Here is an 18,030-nt window from a genome sequence, read left to right as displayed (position 1 = left end):
GGCGTGTTTTCATAACACCGTTCAAATGTTTGCGCAAAGAAAGAAGGTATCGCTGTTATTCTCGCTGTAGTCCCCTTTAAGAAAAATACGTATTTTTTATATTAAAAATATTTACGTATAATATAAATATATAAATGTATATATACGTGATTAAGAAACACAGTACATATAAGTATGTAAACATAAACATTTAATTTGGATGCGAGTAATCGTTTGACAGCACTATTAAAAAAAAGCTCGAACAAAAATGTATGTAAACATAGTATGTAGACATTTTTACATAAAATCTGATTTGAAATATCAATGAAAATTATTATTAGTATATCAGTGGTACTAAAATAACGCTGTCTATACTATAGTATAGTATAGTATAGTATAGACAAGATCATAAAAATTAAAAAAGCAGCGTATGGGTTTGGAACTGAACAACATAACGAGTATAAATGACAGATTTTAGAGCATCGGATGTTTAAAAGTGTGCGGTGGTTGTATTTTCCTCGTTGCAGAGATGGAGTCCCACTTGGACCAGCCTTGCTGTCGATCGCTCTACGACTTCGAGCCGGAGAACGAGGGCGAGCTGGGCTTCAAAGAGGGCGACATCATCATCCTCACCAATCAGATCGACGAGAACTGGTACGAAGGCATGATTAACGGCGAATCGGGCTTCTTCCCCATAAACTACGTGGAGGTCCTAGTGCCCCTGCCCCAATGAGCCGAGCCAACAGCCACGGCAAACCAGACTGTCTGAACCGTCCGCTCACCCAACATCTGCTGCATTCTCACCAATGAAAGCCTTGCGTTTGACCACAGACGATTCTCAACCTTTTACATTTCAGTATTTATTTATCTTGTTACGTTTTCCAGGCCTCACGGTGCTGCATCTAGATTTTTGCACTGCGAGAAATTATATTTAATCAGTGTTTTTTCGCTTTGTTCTTCGGTAAAAGTATCTAAACATCTTAAAAACAACATGCATTTATTTTTAAAAGATCGATCAGCATAATATATACATATATGTAAGTCAAATGAAAAATAAAACGAATATAAAAGTTTGTTTTTTATTAAGCAAAATTTATTTTAAATCAAATAGTCTGTCAGTATAAAATATCAGTTTACCTTTTAAATTTATTTTGCCATAATTTTTATTATTATTTTGTTTTATTTCTAAACCAATTTGCCAGTTAAAGATATATGTCAAAATTATAAATAAAAATAAAGTAAAACAAATAATACAATTATTTGGATTTAACAACGTTTAGATATTTTTACTGGAAAAAACGTCAAAATACCGATTTACGATTTTTTACTTTTTTTTTCAGTGTAACTTTATTTCCGCTTTAACGCAGCATTTACCTTATTCATTTGAAAATGTGATGCATCCAATGGGTTGGATTTGGACTTTTGCTGTCTAGGTATATTTTTATGTTGCTCTGATATGGGGTTTACCTGCCTGCGGTGGTCTTATGTGTTTTTTTGAAACACAATTTTTCTATAAACTGTGACTCTCTTGACTGCTACTCATATGAATGTCCTCTTTCTCTCTCTGTGTCCGTCTCCGTTTACAGACTTACTGTGATCTTAGGCATCATAGTAAGCATCGCGGGTGTTTTTTAATGGGTTTCGCTCTCTCTCTCGCGCCTTCAAGTGCTTTTTTTGAACGGTGGCCGTATTGCACTAAAGCTTTAGAATAACTCACCCATTGATGTGCACATTTTATTTTGTGTCGTGTTTTTTGGTTTTAGGACATTGCACTTTCTACTGTATCTCTTTCTGCCATGCCGAGAAATACAAAATTTTATCAGTCTTATCTTATGGAGTGCTAAAAAGTATATAAATAAATATATATAAATATATATTGATATGGTTCACAACTTCGTACTGTATGTAACGAGAAGTTTCTGCTCGCCTATGTGGCTCGTTTGACCAATGATATTTTAAAATGTGACATTCCCAGTCGAACTGTGCTGTCTTTTCGGCTTTCTAATTCGGACCAATTTAGTTTGAACTGACAAAATTTGTGTCTGTGTTTGTCCCCCAAGAATATACTGTATTTCAGTATCGTTGAACATTATTTTTGTTACTCTGGACCGTAGGTTTCTTGTGCATGAAATTGAACTTTGAATGACTGTGTGTGTGACAAATGCTGCCGTTAGCCATCACGGATGTTTTCAGATCGTTCCTTTTTTGACCTGGCATTCCCTGTTGTATTTTTTTTTTCTGGCCAAATTAAGCAGTCAGAGAGCAAAAAAGGAAAAAGCCGTTTGACGCAAATGATGCCTACGTTTAACTACTAACAGCACCACACAGAGTTGCCAAAAAGTACTGTATTTTTGCATTTTTTGAAGAAAATGACAGTAGTGAAAGAAATCCCCTTTCAGCTGTTGCTTTATACAGGCAGCCTTCCAAAACAAACGTAAAATTATTTTTAAAATTAATTAACAACAGGTCCAAACCATGCAGTTCAATTTATAAAGTAGTCAAAATATTACTAAAATATTTTTCTGTAGATTTAGCAGCAGAAACTGACAAGAAGTAAAAAGATCAAGGGATTTTGGAACGGATTTCAGATTTGTTTGGATCTTAGAATTTTAAAAATCACTATAGAGATTATTTAGATATTTTTATTCAGCCATATTTTAGAAAGATATAACTAACAGTCCATTTTTCATTGTTTGGAAAAATCGTCTTTTCCTAGACCCACGCCACTTGTTGAGCTAAACGTTCATTTTTCAGACCACTCAAGCAGACTGTTTTAAAAGTACCAACGGTGTTTACAATCCTCAGGAAGATAGCATATTTACATACAGCACCGTTCAAAAGTTTGGGGTCGTGTTTTTTATTTATTTATTTATGTATTATTTTAAAGGAATGAAGAGCTTTTTTTCTGTAGAAACATGTCAGCTTGACTAAAAGTGAAAGAAAAGACAATTGCTACAAAAGACTTTTTAAGATAATTGTTCTTTTGTAAAGTATCACGGAGCAGTACTGTTTTCAGTATTACTAAAAAATAAACGTTTCTTGAGCAGCAAATCGGCATATTAGAAGGATTTCTGAAGGATTGTGTGACACTGAAGACTGGAGCAATGATGCTGAAAAATCACATAAATTACATTTTAAAATATATAAGAATTTGAAAAAAAGCATTTAAACTGTAATATTTAATAATCTGATATACTATGTAACGATATTTAATAATTTAACATTCTATAAAACGTACCGTTTTACTGTATCTCTAACAAAAAAAAAGAGACCCCCAACTTTTGAATGGTATACTGTCTAATTATCTCTGCTCAAAATACTGGGGTATGAATTTTTTAACATAGAAAAAATACACACGGCAGCTTTTAATTTAAAAGTTAAGAGATTATAGGTGACGGTCTAGTAAAGTAAATGATCTGATTCTCAGAAATGGTATGTATGACAAGTATTCCACAAGAAATTGTTCAAAAGAAAATGTGGCACCCCAACAATCTCGATCTCGGACTTTAGATGTAGAATAGCTTATTTCTTCCAAACACTATTACTAACTCCTGTACCGATTTTAGTCGAATGCTCATCACTACATCACTGAGTGAAAGGAAAGGCTGTGAATTGTTTTCTTTTTGCTCTCTGGCATAATTTATACACAAAGTGGTTTATAGATGTTGTAAATGAATATATTATTACACACTGTATATTGCATAAATAAACAACGTGGAAATATTGATTACATGTCTCGACGGATTGTGCATTTTATTTCCTAAGCTCGGTAGCAGCTGCTTTCGAAAAAAACCAACTAATAAAAATAGCATCGTAATCAAATTTAAGACTCTTCGGATTGTCCACAATTGAGTTTATATCCAAACCTCAGTGCTCCTCTGCTTTGATTTTCTTCCTTTGTTCGGTTGCGATTTATTCTTGAGCGACTGTGTTATTCTGCAGGTATCTTTGTCTTTCTTTGTCGAGCAGTTTCCAGCGCAGATCCAGTCAGGTTGATGGTCCACAACTAGATCTAAGGTGGGTAAAGAAGTAGTGCTGGTCACGTCTCTGAAAGTCAACGAGGCTATCGATTGCGAGTCTTGGTTTATAGCACCGTACCCCTTCCAGGAACCTTCCTTGATGCGCATCGACTTCTTGATCATCTTCCAGCCCAGATGGTTGAGTTCTAGGAAGTTGAGGAAGATGCAGAAGACCCCGACGCAGAACATGAAGATCAAGAAGATGGTTTTCTCGGTGGGTCGCGAGACGTAGCAGTCGACCTTCTGCGTGCAAGGCGTCGCCGTGCACACGAAGTGAGCGGGAACGTGGAAACCGAAGAGGAGCCACTGAGCCACCACGAAACCGACCTCCAAAACGGCGCGAAAGCACACGTGGAAGACGTAGTACTTGGAAAGCACGCCTGAGGAGCTTTTCGTTGGAGGCCTGGCTTCCTGCGACGCTGGGGTGCTTTGGTTGACGATGCCTTCGAGGACGTCCGCAAGACTGTGTCCGAGATGTTTGTGCGACTTTATGGAGCAACTATCCGAGTCGCAACTGCGATCGTACGCTTCCCTCGCCTGCTCGCCTTCCGGCTGCTTGGACAAGTTGTGCCATGTGTAGATGATGAAGCAAAGCGACGGAGTAGACACCGTGATGATCTGGAAGACCCAGAAGCGAGGCTGCGAGATTGGGGCGAAGGCGTCGTAGCAGACGTTGTGACATCCCGGTTGGAGAGTGTTGCATACAAACATCTCCTGCTCGTCCGTGTAGACGTCTTCGGTGGCCACGGCCACGATTAGCAAGCGGAAAATCACCATGACCGTGAGCCAGAGGCGTCCGATCATGGTGGAGTGCTGGTGCACGGCGTCCAGCAGCCGCTTGAGCAGCGTCCATTCTGTCATGTCTCTGCGCGCCGGCCTCTTGAAGTACAGCACCTGAAATAGATCCACTTTAGCTCTGTTGCCAGCAGGGACGGCCGTTTTCATGTTACAGCTCTGGCCGGAGAGCGAAGGTGCCATCACTGCTCCCAGCCATCCCTTTCTCCTTCAGAGATAAGGAGCGTGCCGTCCACTTCACTTTGGTCACGTGGTGCCTCCGCTTGTCTTTAGAGTCCATTTACAAACCGCTGGAGAGACGGCACTCGTCCTGCTCTTGATAGCGTCGGCAGATTGCGCTCTTTTCAGATTGCCGCCGTACATGATAGGATGGGTTCCACGCTTTTAAAAATACGCCACTGATAGCGGATATGTCCGTGTGCTAAACTTTAAACTTGGCAATGTGTGCTGTGAATATTGTTGGCGCTTATGAGAAATTGCTTGTGGCCCATTTGTAAGATGCTTTGGATAAAAATGTTTTACACTTTATTTTGATGGTCTACTTCTACTAACTATAAGTAACTGCATGTCAACTAATTCTTGTTTATTTGCAACTACATGTCTACTGACTCTCAGTGTAGACTGTTAGGATTGGTTAAAGTTTAGTAGCATAAGTTGACAGATTCTTGCAAAGTTTCTGATACTATGTTGTGGACCTATCAAAATGAAGTGTTATATGATAATAAGCAGACAGTCTACTAATACACTAATGACTGCTAGTTGACGTAGTTACTTACTGTTAGTATGTGCTTATTTATTTGGAATTCAAATGATGGTACTGGGTAGTGCTTATCCACTTTGTCAGTTTAAATTTTTCATCTATTTAAGTTAAAAATTATCATATACACTACCATGTAAAAGCTGGAGGAAGACTTCTTTAAAGGGTTTCTTATGCTCACCAAAATATATTTTTAAAATGTAATTTATCATTGATATGATTTCCTGATACTTGTTGTTTACAAAAGTGATAGCAGCTATTTTGAATGTTAAACTAAAATAGACGCGATAGCCGTTATCTTCATGCTATCAGCTAACAAGCCCCTTGTGATTACAAAAGCCTTTAAAAGGTCTGACGCTAGTGGACTTGAGAAAAAGTAGAGGCAGTAACCATTGGGAATTGGAGACCATGGCTCTGGTTTAAAACTTAGAGGCCAGTTTGATCTGGTTTGAAACGCATAGCCACCATCTACATGTTCTACCCGACCTCATGGATGCGTGTATAAATAGTACGCCAAATAAAAAACGAAAACTTGTGGATAGATACGCAGAAATGGACTTTGTCCTGTATGGGTAGAATAGGGGTTGTGGGGTAGATGCGTATCATGTGCAAGAAAACTGCATATTATTTGCATGCGTGTCGTATGCCGAAATCCATTTTGTGTATCAATACCACAGGTTTTCTTTTTTATTCGGCATGCTCAGTTTCAGAAATAGAAATAGCTTTCCACAGCGCAGGAGACTCAACTCACGAGTGATTTCAACAAAGTTTGGCGATAGCATTCAAACATACAGCGCATATTAAAATGTAACTTTACTCCATAACTTTGGGATGGAGTGAGTTAATAAGTGTATTTATAATCAGCATTTTCTTTGTTTATCAAGTCTTTCACAGCCCATTGTAATGCAAAGTTGCCTTCTCAAAGAATGTGATGCTGCATTGATGTGATGCATTGGGAGCACCTACCGTGTCTTAAAATGCTGCCTACATGGGCAGCTCGCCGGGTTTTAGAATAGAGTGAAATTCAATACAAATGCATTTGGTTTGTCGCAATATTGAGTGTATCCAAAGCAGTGCATGCACAAAACTACATCGTTGCATGATTCTGGCTGTTTTTACAATGTATTGTAATTTTTTATAGGGTAAAACTACAAGTGAAAGCCTGTATTAAAAAAAAAAATAATATATATATATATATATATATATATATATATATATATATATATATATATATATATATATATATATATATATATTTTTAATTACAAACTCCTTTTTAGGTTTCTCTTTATAACATCAATATCTTTTAAAAGGCAGTTTTCTCAAATTGAGACTCAATTTAACTATTTACATTTAGTCATTGAGGCATTTAACTATTTCTTGCACAGTTGACTCTATATTCTGAGCAGTGATAAGAGGACACAAATTGATTCGTTAGCCTGCCTTTAAGCCAGTATTTTAAAGCTGCGGTACACTGTTGAGGCTGATACATGCCTTTATTCTCAGTGCATTTCTCCTGCTCTGGCTCACAGGGCCGGTGATGTTGATGTACTCACTATGACTAATGGCTTTATCAGTAGCTCTTGCTGTGATGTTGCCCCTGGCAATCAGACAAGGATCCAGGTCTCAGCTCTCTGCAGCTGTGTGTGTGTGTGTGTGTGTGTGTGTGTGTGTGTGTGTGTGTGTTACTCGTGCATGTTGTGTTTCCAGGAAGACTGCTCTCAGAGCATTTCTGTTGATCTTTAATGAGCTGTCAACAACGTCTGAGCCTTTATCACCCAGGCACACGTGTAACCATTAACCGGCACATTTAATATCCAGTTAATACAAGATTATTTGCATGCAGTGCAGTAGATGTTTTGTTACATAAAATATGTCTGAAAAGAAATAACATGATTCATTTAGTCAGCCTTATGCTTAGAAAACATGATCAAGATTCTCTGAATTTTAGCTTCCTGTAACAATCTTTTGTTATTCATTTTGTAATATGGATAAGAAAACAGTCCTGCACTACCAATCTTACACGGTTCATCACTTTTCGAAGACATTTAGGGAATATTTACATTGTGAAAAATCCTGTCGCATGCGATTCTAAAAAAAAATGTCTTCATAATGTATCGTCTAAAATGTGAAAGCTATGAACTATCTTTCCTTTGGGTCGACGTAATTCATTCTGGAAAAATCATTAAGAGCTATCTTTAGCGGAAAGAAGAACAAGAAGTACCGGAAGTGTTTAGGGAAAATATTGATTTGGTTTAGATTTCTCTTTTGTTCATTCACTGCATTGGGTTCATTTATGAAAATACATGTTTAACACTTTCATTTTTGAAAGCATTCTTTGTTTGCAGAGTTTTTTCACACCTGCCTAAAACTTTTGCACAGTACTCTGTGTGTGTATATATATATATATATACACACACACACACACATATTATATATACATATATATATATATATATATATATATATATATATATATATATATATATATATATATATATATATATATATATATACACACACACACACACACATATATATACACACACACACACATATATATATATATATATATATATATATATATATATATATATATATATATATATATATACATATATATATATATATATTTTCCTCCAAGTGCAAATGTTAAAAAAAGCCACTTGATGACTGATTTTCTAATAAATTGTACATTTTTAAAATATATTGCAGCCCTATTTTTTCCCATTTGATAGACTGTTCCACTCAAAATGTGTCGTGTTGACTTAGTCAATTTCTATTAAAGAAATTTTCAATTTTGCACAATAAAACTAAAATTGCATCGGCCGTGTTGTAGCATTGGCTAACGATAATAACATCTCTATATATCTATATATTGCATAATAATTGGACAACTGGTGCTTATGCGGGCGGTACTAGTTCAGATCTGGCATACAGTGTTTTTTTCGACCCCTTCCTTGTTGCTTCCTGCTTCATGTCTCATGATCAAATTAGAAGTTACCAAAAAGGGGTTGCGTGTCCCTCCACGCAAGCAGACGGGGAGTGAATGTGCAATAGCGCCTCAGCCGGTCACAGCCCGCTGCATCCCTCAACATTAAAGAGGAAGTTCTCTTTCACCAGGGCTTGTTTTATTCCTCCGATAATCCCTGGTGTCTGGCTCTCTCCTGCAAGCGTCTAAGAGGTGTCAAAGGAATTATTCACCCCTTCACGCGGTTCATGAAGGAATCCACATTGATGTCCGTCCCCGCCGGCCATTCTAGCGAGCAGCTTGGCCGTGAATAGCAGACGGGATTAGTGCCAACACAAGAGAATGAGAAGCGAGCAGACAGAGGGAGGAAAGAAAGAGGCAGATTTATGGGGCGAGACTCGATGAGAGTAAAAGTCCCTCATATGACTGCTCGTCTATAGCGTTTCCCCTTCTGCGCTTTCATCTAAGCCACGAAGAGAGATCAAGTCACGAAAATGAACGCGTTAACCCGTTGCTGCCTAATCTCCCGCGAGCTTCTCACGTGGTTCGAAAATACCATATTTTGTCCGTTATGCGTTTGCTGTTGCATCTGCGTCTTAATATAACATGATTTAATAGCGGGTTGTCTTCAAATGGCAAACAATAAAAATCACTCAAAATAATTTTTTTAACAGGTATTTCTTGTTTAACGTCTAACTGCATGACCGCAGTGCATTCTTTGGTACTGGGTTAAAACAAGTATGCAACATCATAATGTATGTGGAATAATATGTAAATATCACATTGCCTGTTTGTATATATTAGTATATTACAAGTTTTTTTTACATGAACAGGTGTCGTTTGTTGTTATAATACGCATATTTTTTTTTTTTTATAAGAGAAGTGGTTGAAATCTATTTAATATAGCTACATTACATTCAGTTGACTTATTTTTCAATATGTATTTTTTTTATTTTACGCTTAAACCACTTAACCACTTTTTTTTCAGTGAATGTATGTGAAATAATATAAAAAACATGTATGTAAATATCACACTGGCTGCCTGTATAATTGCATATAACTAGGGTCGCAAAATACATATTTTATATTTTAAACATATATATATTTTTTTACATTTTTATGGTGAAACGGTTACTCCGGTGATACCGTATTTTTGTGAATAATAATAAATTGTTAAATGAATGATTTTTGAAAAATTTAAAAGTAAAAAACAAACAAACAGTTGTATCAATATTTATCATGTGTCTAAAAATATATATTTAAAATGTTGTAAAATAGTTTATGATGGATATTTTTTTATAGTGGCAAAATAATGAAAAAGCCTCAAAATTACTGTATTTTAAAATGGTCTTGATAGCTTTATAACTTAATGTCTATAGCCTGTAAGTTAATACTGAATGTATATATTGCTTATTGAATTAAATAGAAAATTGTCTTTACTGTTCTGAAGGTCCTAACAGCAAAGGCCTGATATATAGATAAAGGCATTTATAAAATATAACTATACAATTTTATTACGCCTACTTAAGAGTCCAAATGCTTTGAAGATACCATCACTGATGCTCCACCAAACTATTTGAGCTCTAAATTATTATCAACGCAAAAATGCTTCAAATCAATGGCAAAAATCACCATGGATTAAACGCAGCCATGGATTAGAGTGAATTATTGTCGCACCATTTTAGACATCTGTCTGCGGGCAAGATAATGAGGTATTTAGCAGGAGATCAAGGCTAAAATTAGGCCCGGTCCGTGAGGTTTAAACGCCACCAAGACTTTCAGCATTTGGTGCTGTTGTTGTTTTTGTTGTTGTTGCGTCTGCGGCAGTTTACAGTCGAAGCTTAGACCCCGTTCAGTTAGCACAATGTCAGGAAAATGAAAAGCCACTGGTGACGACTAACTGGATTAAGCAAGTTTGAATGAGGAGGTGCCCGGAGTGTAACCAACGGTGATGTGAGAGGGATTTCCCTTTGTCGGCTCTGCCTGTGCTTTCCTTGCCTTCCGGCTAATCCTCAGCTATTCTCACCGACGACCTTGGGCTCAATGCTAATCTGACCGGAGAGAGAGAGAGAGAGAGATAGAGAGAGAGAAAGAAAGCCTACGAGTCTTTAAGCCTTCAGAGCCCGGGTTATGGGGAGTTTGGATGAAGAACATGGTCCGTCAGATGGTAGGTTCTTAACTCTTTCTACAAACCGTGTTCATTTTAAACTGGTAAGTGATAGGTTAGCAGTCGTGCAGTTGTTTTAGTATTTGGTAAAACGTTGCGTGCTTATGGAGCAGACGTAGCTTCGGAGAACATTGCGAATCCGTGGCGTTATGAGGATGTTGAGGGGAAATGCAACGGTTTGACAAAGCAGTGCTCCATAATGCACCTAAAACTTGGAACTTTTTCTGACGTAAGAGTCTGTTGACCAATGAGAATTTCAGAGAGGCGAGATGTCTTTTTGAAACGACTTTTGGACAATTCAGTAAACTCAAACAGTGTTTTAACAGGTTTATGACGTTTACTGTACATTGTTGGCAATGAAATGGAGTGTATATGTTAAATCCTTTCATAAAGCAACAGTATGGAGCAGATTTATAACTGTTTCCCAACTAGAAAAAAAAACATCTGCTAAAAACACGTTAATAACATGCAGTTGTTGCAGTTATGCACTGTTATAAATGGGCACCGTTTAACAAATGGTTTAGCAATTCGAAATAGTTCGAAACCCGCATGCATGTATTTAAATATATACTACTCTTCAGTTTTTTCTAGTACTTTATTACCAATTAATACTTCTGTTCAGCAAGGGAACATGGCACTTAAGCAAAGACAAATGTATATTAAAATAGAAAACAGTTATTTTAAAATGCCCCTGTTATGGGTAATGAAAGGTTAATATTTTGGTTTTGAGAGCCCCCAGCAACAGGCTGACATGCACGCAAGGTCAAAAAACCCTTTCATTTTCTTACAATATGCATTTATTTTTTTGAACGTTATTTGCTCAAGAACTCCCAAACAATTGGAAACAGATATTGTACCGCTCCAATAGAAAATGTAATGGATTTAACGGTTCTAAAAGGATTTGTATTGCTTTTAATGTAAAGTATAATGATGCTTGCTGGTATGTGTTGGATTATATTGGTGGGATGCTAAATTCTATTGGAAAAGTGCCCAAAACACACTACAAAAAAAGTAATTCTGTAATGGTTTTACTGGAAAAGTTAATAGTTGATATTTGTATTTTAATGGAAACCATTGGAATTTCCGTGATGGTTTCTATCGGGTTTCTATTGTTTGTTTTTAGCAGGGATAATAGGGGCGCTTTAATTCCTAACAATATTTTACAGTATCACTGATTTTACTGTAATTTAACCAAATGCGAACTATAAAATATCTTACTGACCCCCAATATGTGCAACTAGTTTTTCATGAAATCGGTTATTCACAAAAATGGGAGCTAACAAATTCTCTGCACATTAATGTTCGTATTAAATGTAATTCTTTCACATACGTTTGAGCATGTTTCTAACTCTGTAAATGATACCTCAAGTTTAAATAAGCAGCTGTTTCTGTCTGTTCCTCCTCTTCTGTCCTGGGCCTGTACCATGAAGCCAGGTCAGTTTCAGTTTAGTTTGCGCCAGTTCTCGGTTTTAGGCTTGGTTTTCGATGCAATAGTAACTTACACTGCACAGGTTATGTTCTGGGTAAGAGATCTCAAATTGAAAATGGACCAATCGGGTGTGAGCAAAGTGAGTAAATTTTTTGCAGGTCAATAGATAACACTTTAAAAATGGATACACATGCTCTAGTCCCTATCGCTATATATCATCAACGTAGTTTCGCTTGTGACTGCACTACTAGAGCAAGATCATTTCCGCTCAACAAATCAGACTCAAAGCATGAGTTGACAAAGGAAGTTGACGTTCAGCACGATGGTACCAGTAAAGCATGACTGGTGTGGTTTAGTTTTGTCAACTCAAAACTAACTCCGAATTTGTTCATCTATCATCGTGGTACAGGCCCCTGCTCTGTCGGCGTCTCTTCATTGCTGTCATCACATGTCTCTGCGTCTTACAGTTTGCAGTTGTTCAGGTATGAAGGGCCTCGTGAGCAGCAGTCATGCTATGTGAGGACTCATCTGCCGGTCTGGATTCGGTGGTTCTGGTGAAACCAGATGCTGAGGCCTCCACGGATCCTGCACCGGAGGTCGTTCGGAGCAGCACTTACGTTTCCTCTGTACTCGGCGGCATCAGGTGGGTCGAAGTCAGGCTTCCTCAGAGCTGGTCCTGCTCAAACCCTTAGAAAATTCACTTACCTGTGATTTTCTATGGATCTTAAAGACCTAGATGTAGGGTACGTTTGATTTGGGTTGGAGATGGGTTGCAAAGTCTATATAGCATTGGCCCTCCAAGTCGTTTCAGCCCAAACTACCTGAAATCATTATTCATCATTATTCATATCTCAGGAGGTTGACATATTTGTGGCTGTATTTTGTATTGGGGATGAAGTTTGTATGTTTTCATAGTCAAACGAATGGACTGTTGACCATGGAAGCTGTAAAACGGAATAAAATAATTATTAATAGTTGATGTTTTTGAAAGACATCTTTTATGCTCACTAAGGCCGCATTAAGACAAAGTAAAACGGTAAATGTTATTACTGTTTTCTGTATGAATATATTATAAAATGTCATTTATTCCTGTGATGAAAGGCTGAATTCTTGCCCCGAAATGTAGATGAGTTTGTTTCTTTGTCAGAACAGATTTGGAAAAATGTGGCGTTGTGTCATTTGCTCACCAATCTGCAGTGAACGGGTGCCGTCAGAATGAAAGTCCAAACATCTGATAAAAACATCACAGTAATCCACGAGTAAACCACACCACCCCAGTCCGTCAATTCTTGTGAAGTGAACAGCCACCATTAAGGTGTTTTAATTTCAAATGATTGCTTTCTTTTTAAATAGTCTTCAATCCACAACATTGCTTTAACTAGTGAGAACTTGTCTCGTCTGAATCAGGAGAAAAATATGCACAGAACAAGCGCCGTTTACGAATGAAAACAGCCCAAAACAGTTCTTAAATAACTATGTTGAAAGATTTGGATGTGAGAGGACAAGCTTAATAATAGCTCATAAGCCACAGCTTTTCAGTTTGCAAGATATGAATCGATAGACTGGTATGGATTACTTGTAGGGTACTGTGTTGGGGTTTTTTTCAGCTGTTTGATTACTTGCAGATTATTGTGTTTTTTTTATCAGCTCGTTCTGACGGCACCCGTTCACTGCAGAGGATCCTTTTGGTGAGCAAGTGATCTTATACTAAATTTCTCCAAATCTCATCCACTCCTTAGGTGCCATGGAGGTAATTAAAGTGTTTAAGAGTTAATAAAAGTTTTTGGGTGGACTGTTGCCTATTGCCCTTGTGTGTTACTTTTCTCTGAATCTGTAGAATTGACGGTTAATACCCGGCTCTCTGTTTTCAGTTTAAACGCAGAGGAGCCGTTCTGTCGTATCTGTCATGAAGGCAGCGGCGCGGGTGATCTGTTATCTCCCTGCGAGTGTGCTGGCTCTCTGGCGATGGTGCACCGTGTTTGTCTGGAGCGCTGGCTCACGGCCTCCGGCACCAGCCACTGCGAGCTCTGCCACTTTGAGTTTGCTCTGGAGAGACTTCCCAAACCACTCAGCGAGGTAAGATCTTCAGCGCAAGCACATGGGAATGACTTTTATTCACTGAAGGACTGAGTTGATTCTCTAGTCTAGGAGTTGTTAGATGTGACCAAAGTATTCTACCTGGTTTCATGGCACAAACGCACTTTTCAGTGAGACATGAAATACGTTCCCACAAGTACATATCGCTAAGTTTTCTAGAGGCAGTAAAACTCATGCACCTTATATTCCTTTGGATTTGGTGTAGGGCGTATTTCTATCATGAAGAAGCATTAACTTTTAGCAACAGTCCATAGATATTTTAATTCTGAACCTGCAATACATATCTATAGCAACGTAATAAAAATGTGCCAGGGTTCACGTATGGAACCTATGTTTTAGTGCCACTCAGTGGACGAAACATGCATAAAAAGTGCACAGAAGTGCTTATTTTTTATAAAACCACGCTGAAACTATTATTTTGCAGGTTTATCAAACAGGTGATGAATCTGAGAACCGTCTATTTGTGCTTTCCGTAATATTTGGCTGCATGTTGCTCTGGAAGATATCATGCACTATTAGGCTGTCGGCCTGACTTCAGAGTCCATGTGAGCCGCAGGAATAAAGAGAGCTAAAGCTATAAACGGTCATATAATAACAGCCTTCATATTAGTCATATGGAAAGTGTTTTAAGCATCATTATCAGCATCCGGATCTGCTTTCCCTCGACTTCTTTTAAACACTGATCCACTTAGCAGGAAAATGAGATTAGATGAGGAAGGTATCCCTGTCGCTGCTGCTTATCTCATGTTTGGGCGGAGGACAGGTAGAGGAGGAGGACAGTCCACGAGCGTCACAACCTTCTGAGCGCTGCAGACCTGCATCAACACCACCAGAGATCTCAGCATGCACTTAATTAACTTAATCTATGATTGATGAAATTCATATAATGATAAATGATCGTCCTTCATTCATCCATGTATTATTTTATCCATCCATCCATCCTTCCATCCTTCCATCCTTCCATCCATCCATCCATCCATCATCCATCCATCCTTCCATCCATCCATCCATCCATCCTTCCATCCTTCTATCCATCCATCCATCCATCATCCATCCATCCATCCTTCCATCCATCCATCCATCCATCCATCCATCCATCCATCCATCCATCCATCCATCCATCCATCCATCCATCCTTCCATCCATCCATCCATCCATCCATCCATCCATCCATACGTTATCTATCAGTTATCTGCATTTTCTTGTTTTCATTTATTCTTTCATGTTTCTATCTTACTGCCTGCGTTTATTTTCCTTCATATGAATTTTCTTCCTTCCGTTCTTTTTTCTTGCTTTCTTTCTGCATCTTTTTTCTTCCACTCTTTGTTCTTTCTTTCTGCGTTCACCTTTCACATCAGTATGCGTTTTTCTTTTATTCGCTTTCATTCTTCCTTTTAGCATTTTCTTTCTTTTGCCATTTTTCTACTTTTTTCTTTTCTTTTCTTCGTTCTTTCTTACTTTCACTCTTCTTGTCTTTCTTTCTGCCATTTTTCTCTCTTTTTCCTTCTTTCTTTCCGCGAGTACCACTTAAATATTTTTAAATATGCTGATTTAAGCGCTCACCTATCGATGCGATTTTTGTGATCTGGGTAGTTGCAAACTATTTTATCTTAGGTTATTAGAATTTTAAGCTCCGTATTGAAAGGTTGAGTTCCTATCCAAACAATATATGAAATAATATTGAAGTATCGACTGAAGTATAAGGCCGTCCTAATGATCTGTGTTTGGTGGCCGCAGTGGTTCACCGCACCTTCCATGCAGCAGCAGAGACGGACGCTGTGCGGGGACGCCATCTGCTTCCTCTTCATCACACCCTTAGCGAGTCTGTCGGGCTGGCTGTGTGTGCAGGGAGCCATGGATCTGTACTACAGCAACAGCATGGAGGCCGTGGGACTCATCGTTCTCACACTCACGCTCTTCACTATTTACCTCTTCTGGACTGTTGTGAGTTGACTCTTGTTTTCAACATTTTATGCGATGCGGGATTGGAAACCATTCTGATTTAGAAAACAAAAAACACGCAATTGCTTTCACCGGATGAGAATTAGGTAAAGAACATTTTCGCCGAATGATGCGATTAAACGGTGCTAACTTATTTTTTTTTAAATCGCAGGTATCTCTACGTTACCACGTTCATCTCTTCCGGACGTGGAATGAGACGAATCCCAGCGTCCGGCTACAGGTTCCCCGTCCTGTGAAGACACATCAGAGACCAAAACATCTAATGATGCATTTCTTGTGCAAATACAAGAGTAAGGAGACCATGGTGTAGTGCCTGGAACATCACCAGGAAGAAAACAGTTGTTTCAGACAAACTCTGACTTCACGACGTCCTCATTTTGAGTGAAGCTCTGATTTCGACCTGGAAGGACGTTCTGATAGGGGACATACATGCTGATCTGAATCGATGTCGTAATTTGGATTGAAACCCCAATTTTGAGAGGTTTTGAGCGACACTCTGATTTGGAGCGGAGGGCTTCATCTGAATTTCTGTCATGAATAACGGAAAACTAAAAGAAGAAACTTCTTGGAAAAGCGCGTCAAACCACAAGAATACGACGCGTCTTCTTAAATAAACTGGAGAATAATGTTTTTGATATGACGATGACTGAAATATTTATTCCATGCAGGTTTTACCTTAAAAGACTAGCTTCGTCCTTATTCAGCTGATTATATATATCTAGAAGAACAGTGGCTAGGTGAGACAATCATACAGATGGCTGATCATTTCATTACTGCTTGCTTCAACATGGAAAAAAATTCAACACGAACATTTAATCATTTGATGCTGTAGCTGAACTGAAAAGCCTAAAATGAATCCACCACGTGAAAATATAAACTACCATTTTTGTAAAGAAATAAATACTTTTATTCAGCAAGAATGCATAAAAATATGAAAAATCACAGTAAAGGCAATTTATTTCTATTTATCAAAAAAGTATTTATTTTATCACGGTTTACACAGATAGTATATGATGCAGCACAAATGTTTCCAACATTGATAATAATAATAAATGTTTCTTGAGCAGCAGCATATTAGAATGATTTCTGAAGGATCATGTGACGCTGAAGACTGGAGTAATGATGCTGAAAATAGTTTTAATTACAGGAATAAATTACATTTTGATATGCATAGAGTCTTTTTTCATATCCCAATTTTTTTCAATGATTTAAAGTTAAAAAACAACAAATTCATGCAAATTTGCCACCAGTCTGCAGTTCTCACTGTAAAAATATTAAATATATTAAATGTTTTTACACTACTTTAACTCATCAAAATAAGCTTCACTTTAATAATAAGTCACTTTTTTAGTTGTATAAAATTCTGTTTGATTTTTAAAGTCAGTTTAATGTATTATAAGTTCGAATGAATCATGCACCAAGTTGATTATGCTAAAGAAATTTCAGTTTTTACGTTTTTAAGCGGCCTAGTTGCGATTTGATTCCTATTGGGAAAGTGAGAAACAAGCAAATAAAAACAGGTTTTACCTTTTTTACCTTACATTTTCTGTCTCTGCTGGTACAAATACCCCAAGGTTGTTTCTTCCGCTGTGCTCAGAATCACTCAGAAGCACAGAAGCACTTCTAGTGAACCACTGCCCGGACAGTTTCCCTCGCTTCAACGCTATCAGAATGCAAACATCTCCGTCCAGAGAGGCCGAGGGGTCTCTGGACGGTATTCGCGTGTTAGTGTTCATGCTTAGAGGTGATTTACGAGCGTGTAGTGCAATATTAGGCTAACGTGCACAGAATAGGGAAAGAGGACATACAGGTAGACTGATGCTAGGCTAGATTCGAGAGGAGAACGGCACAGGT

At 37.9% G+C, this 18,030-nt stretch overlaps 3 protein-coding genes across 6 annotated transcripts in view; 2 read left to right on the top strand and 1 right to left on the bottom strand.

Annotated features, from left to right (window-relative positions):
• Window positions 1-3,711, top strand: part of sh3gl3a (SH3-domain GRB2-like 3a) — a 32,425-nt gene extending 28,714 nt beyond the window's left edge. For all 4 annotated transcript variants that reach the window (XM_043244522.1, XM_043244520.1, XM_043244523.1 and 1 more), the window contains one exon: window positions 507-3,711. In XM_043244522.1, the coding sequence (XP_043100457.1) occupies window positions 507-712 (206 nt within the window). In that variant the 3' untranslated portion in view covers window positions 713-3,711. The remainder of the gene's footprint in view (window positions 1-506) is intronic.
• An 89-nt stretch (window positions 3,712-3,800) lies between these two features.
• gjd6 (gap junction protein delta 6) lies at window positions 3,801-5,263 on the bottom strand. Its single transcript, XM_043244525.1, has one exon. It carries the CDS (start codon window positions 4,974-4,976, stop codon window positions 3,834-3,836), a length of 1,143 nt encoding a protein of 380 aa, XP_043100460.1. The 5' UTR covers window positions 4,977-5,263; the 3' UTR covers window positions 3,801-3,833.
• A 4,867-nt stretch (window positions 5,264-10,130) lies between these two features.
• Window positions 10,131-17,670, top strand: zgc:158785 (uncharacterized protein LOC791214 homolog). Its single transcript, XM_043243664.1, has 5 exons — window positions 10,131-10,688; window positions 12,585-12,760; window positions 13,989-14,193; window positions 15,952-16,158; window positions 16,328-17,670. The coding sequence occupies exons 2-5, from the start codon at window positions 12,627-12,629 to the stop codon at window positions 16,484-16,486; spliced, it is 705 nt and encodes a 234-aa protein (XP_043099599.1). The 5' UTR covers window positions 10,131-10,688; window positions 12,585-12,626; the 3' UTR covers window positions 16,487-17,670.
• The last annotated feature ends 360 nt before the right edge of the window (window positions 17,671-18,030 follow it).

This window comes from Puntigrus tetrazona, chromosome 7, assembly GCF_018831695.1.
Source record: "Puntigrus tetrazona isolate hp1 chromosome 7, ASM1883169v1, whole genome shotgun sequence".
NCBI lineage: Eukaryota > Metazoa > Chordata > Actinopteri > Cypriniformes > Cyprinidae > Puntigrus > Puntigrus tetrazona.
Note: the sequence above shows the minus strand (reverse complement) of the source record. Positions and strands in the feature narration are given on the sequence as shown.

Bases quoted from the DNA above. Each gene is read 5' to 3' on its own strand.
- zgc:158785 (XM_043243664.1), top strand. From the start codon at position 12,627: ATGCTATGTGAGGACTCATCTGCCGGTCTGGATTCGGTGGTTCTGGTG. The intron at 12,761-13,988 runs GTGGGTCGAAGT...CTCTGTTTTCAG, and splicing joins TCTGTACTCGGCGGCATCAG to TTTAAACGCAGAGGAGCCGT. The intron at 14,194-15,951 runs GTAAGATCTTCA...TGGTGGCCGCAG, and splicing joins TTCCCAAACCACTCAGCGAG to TGGTTCACCGCACCTTCCAT.
- gjd6 (XM_043244525.1), bottom strand. From the start codon at position 4,976: ATGGCACCTTCGCTCTCCGGCCAGAGCTGTAACATGAAAACGGCCGTC.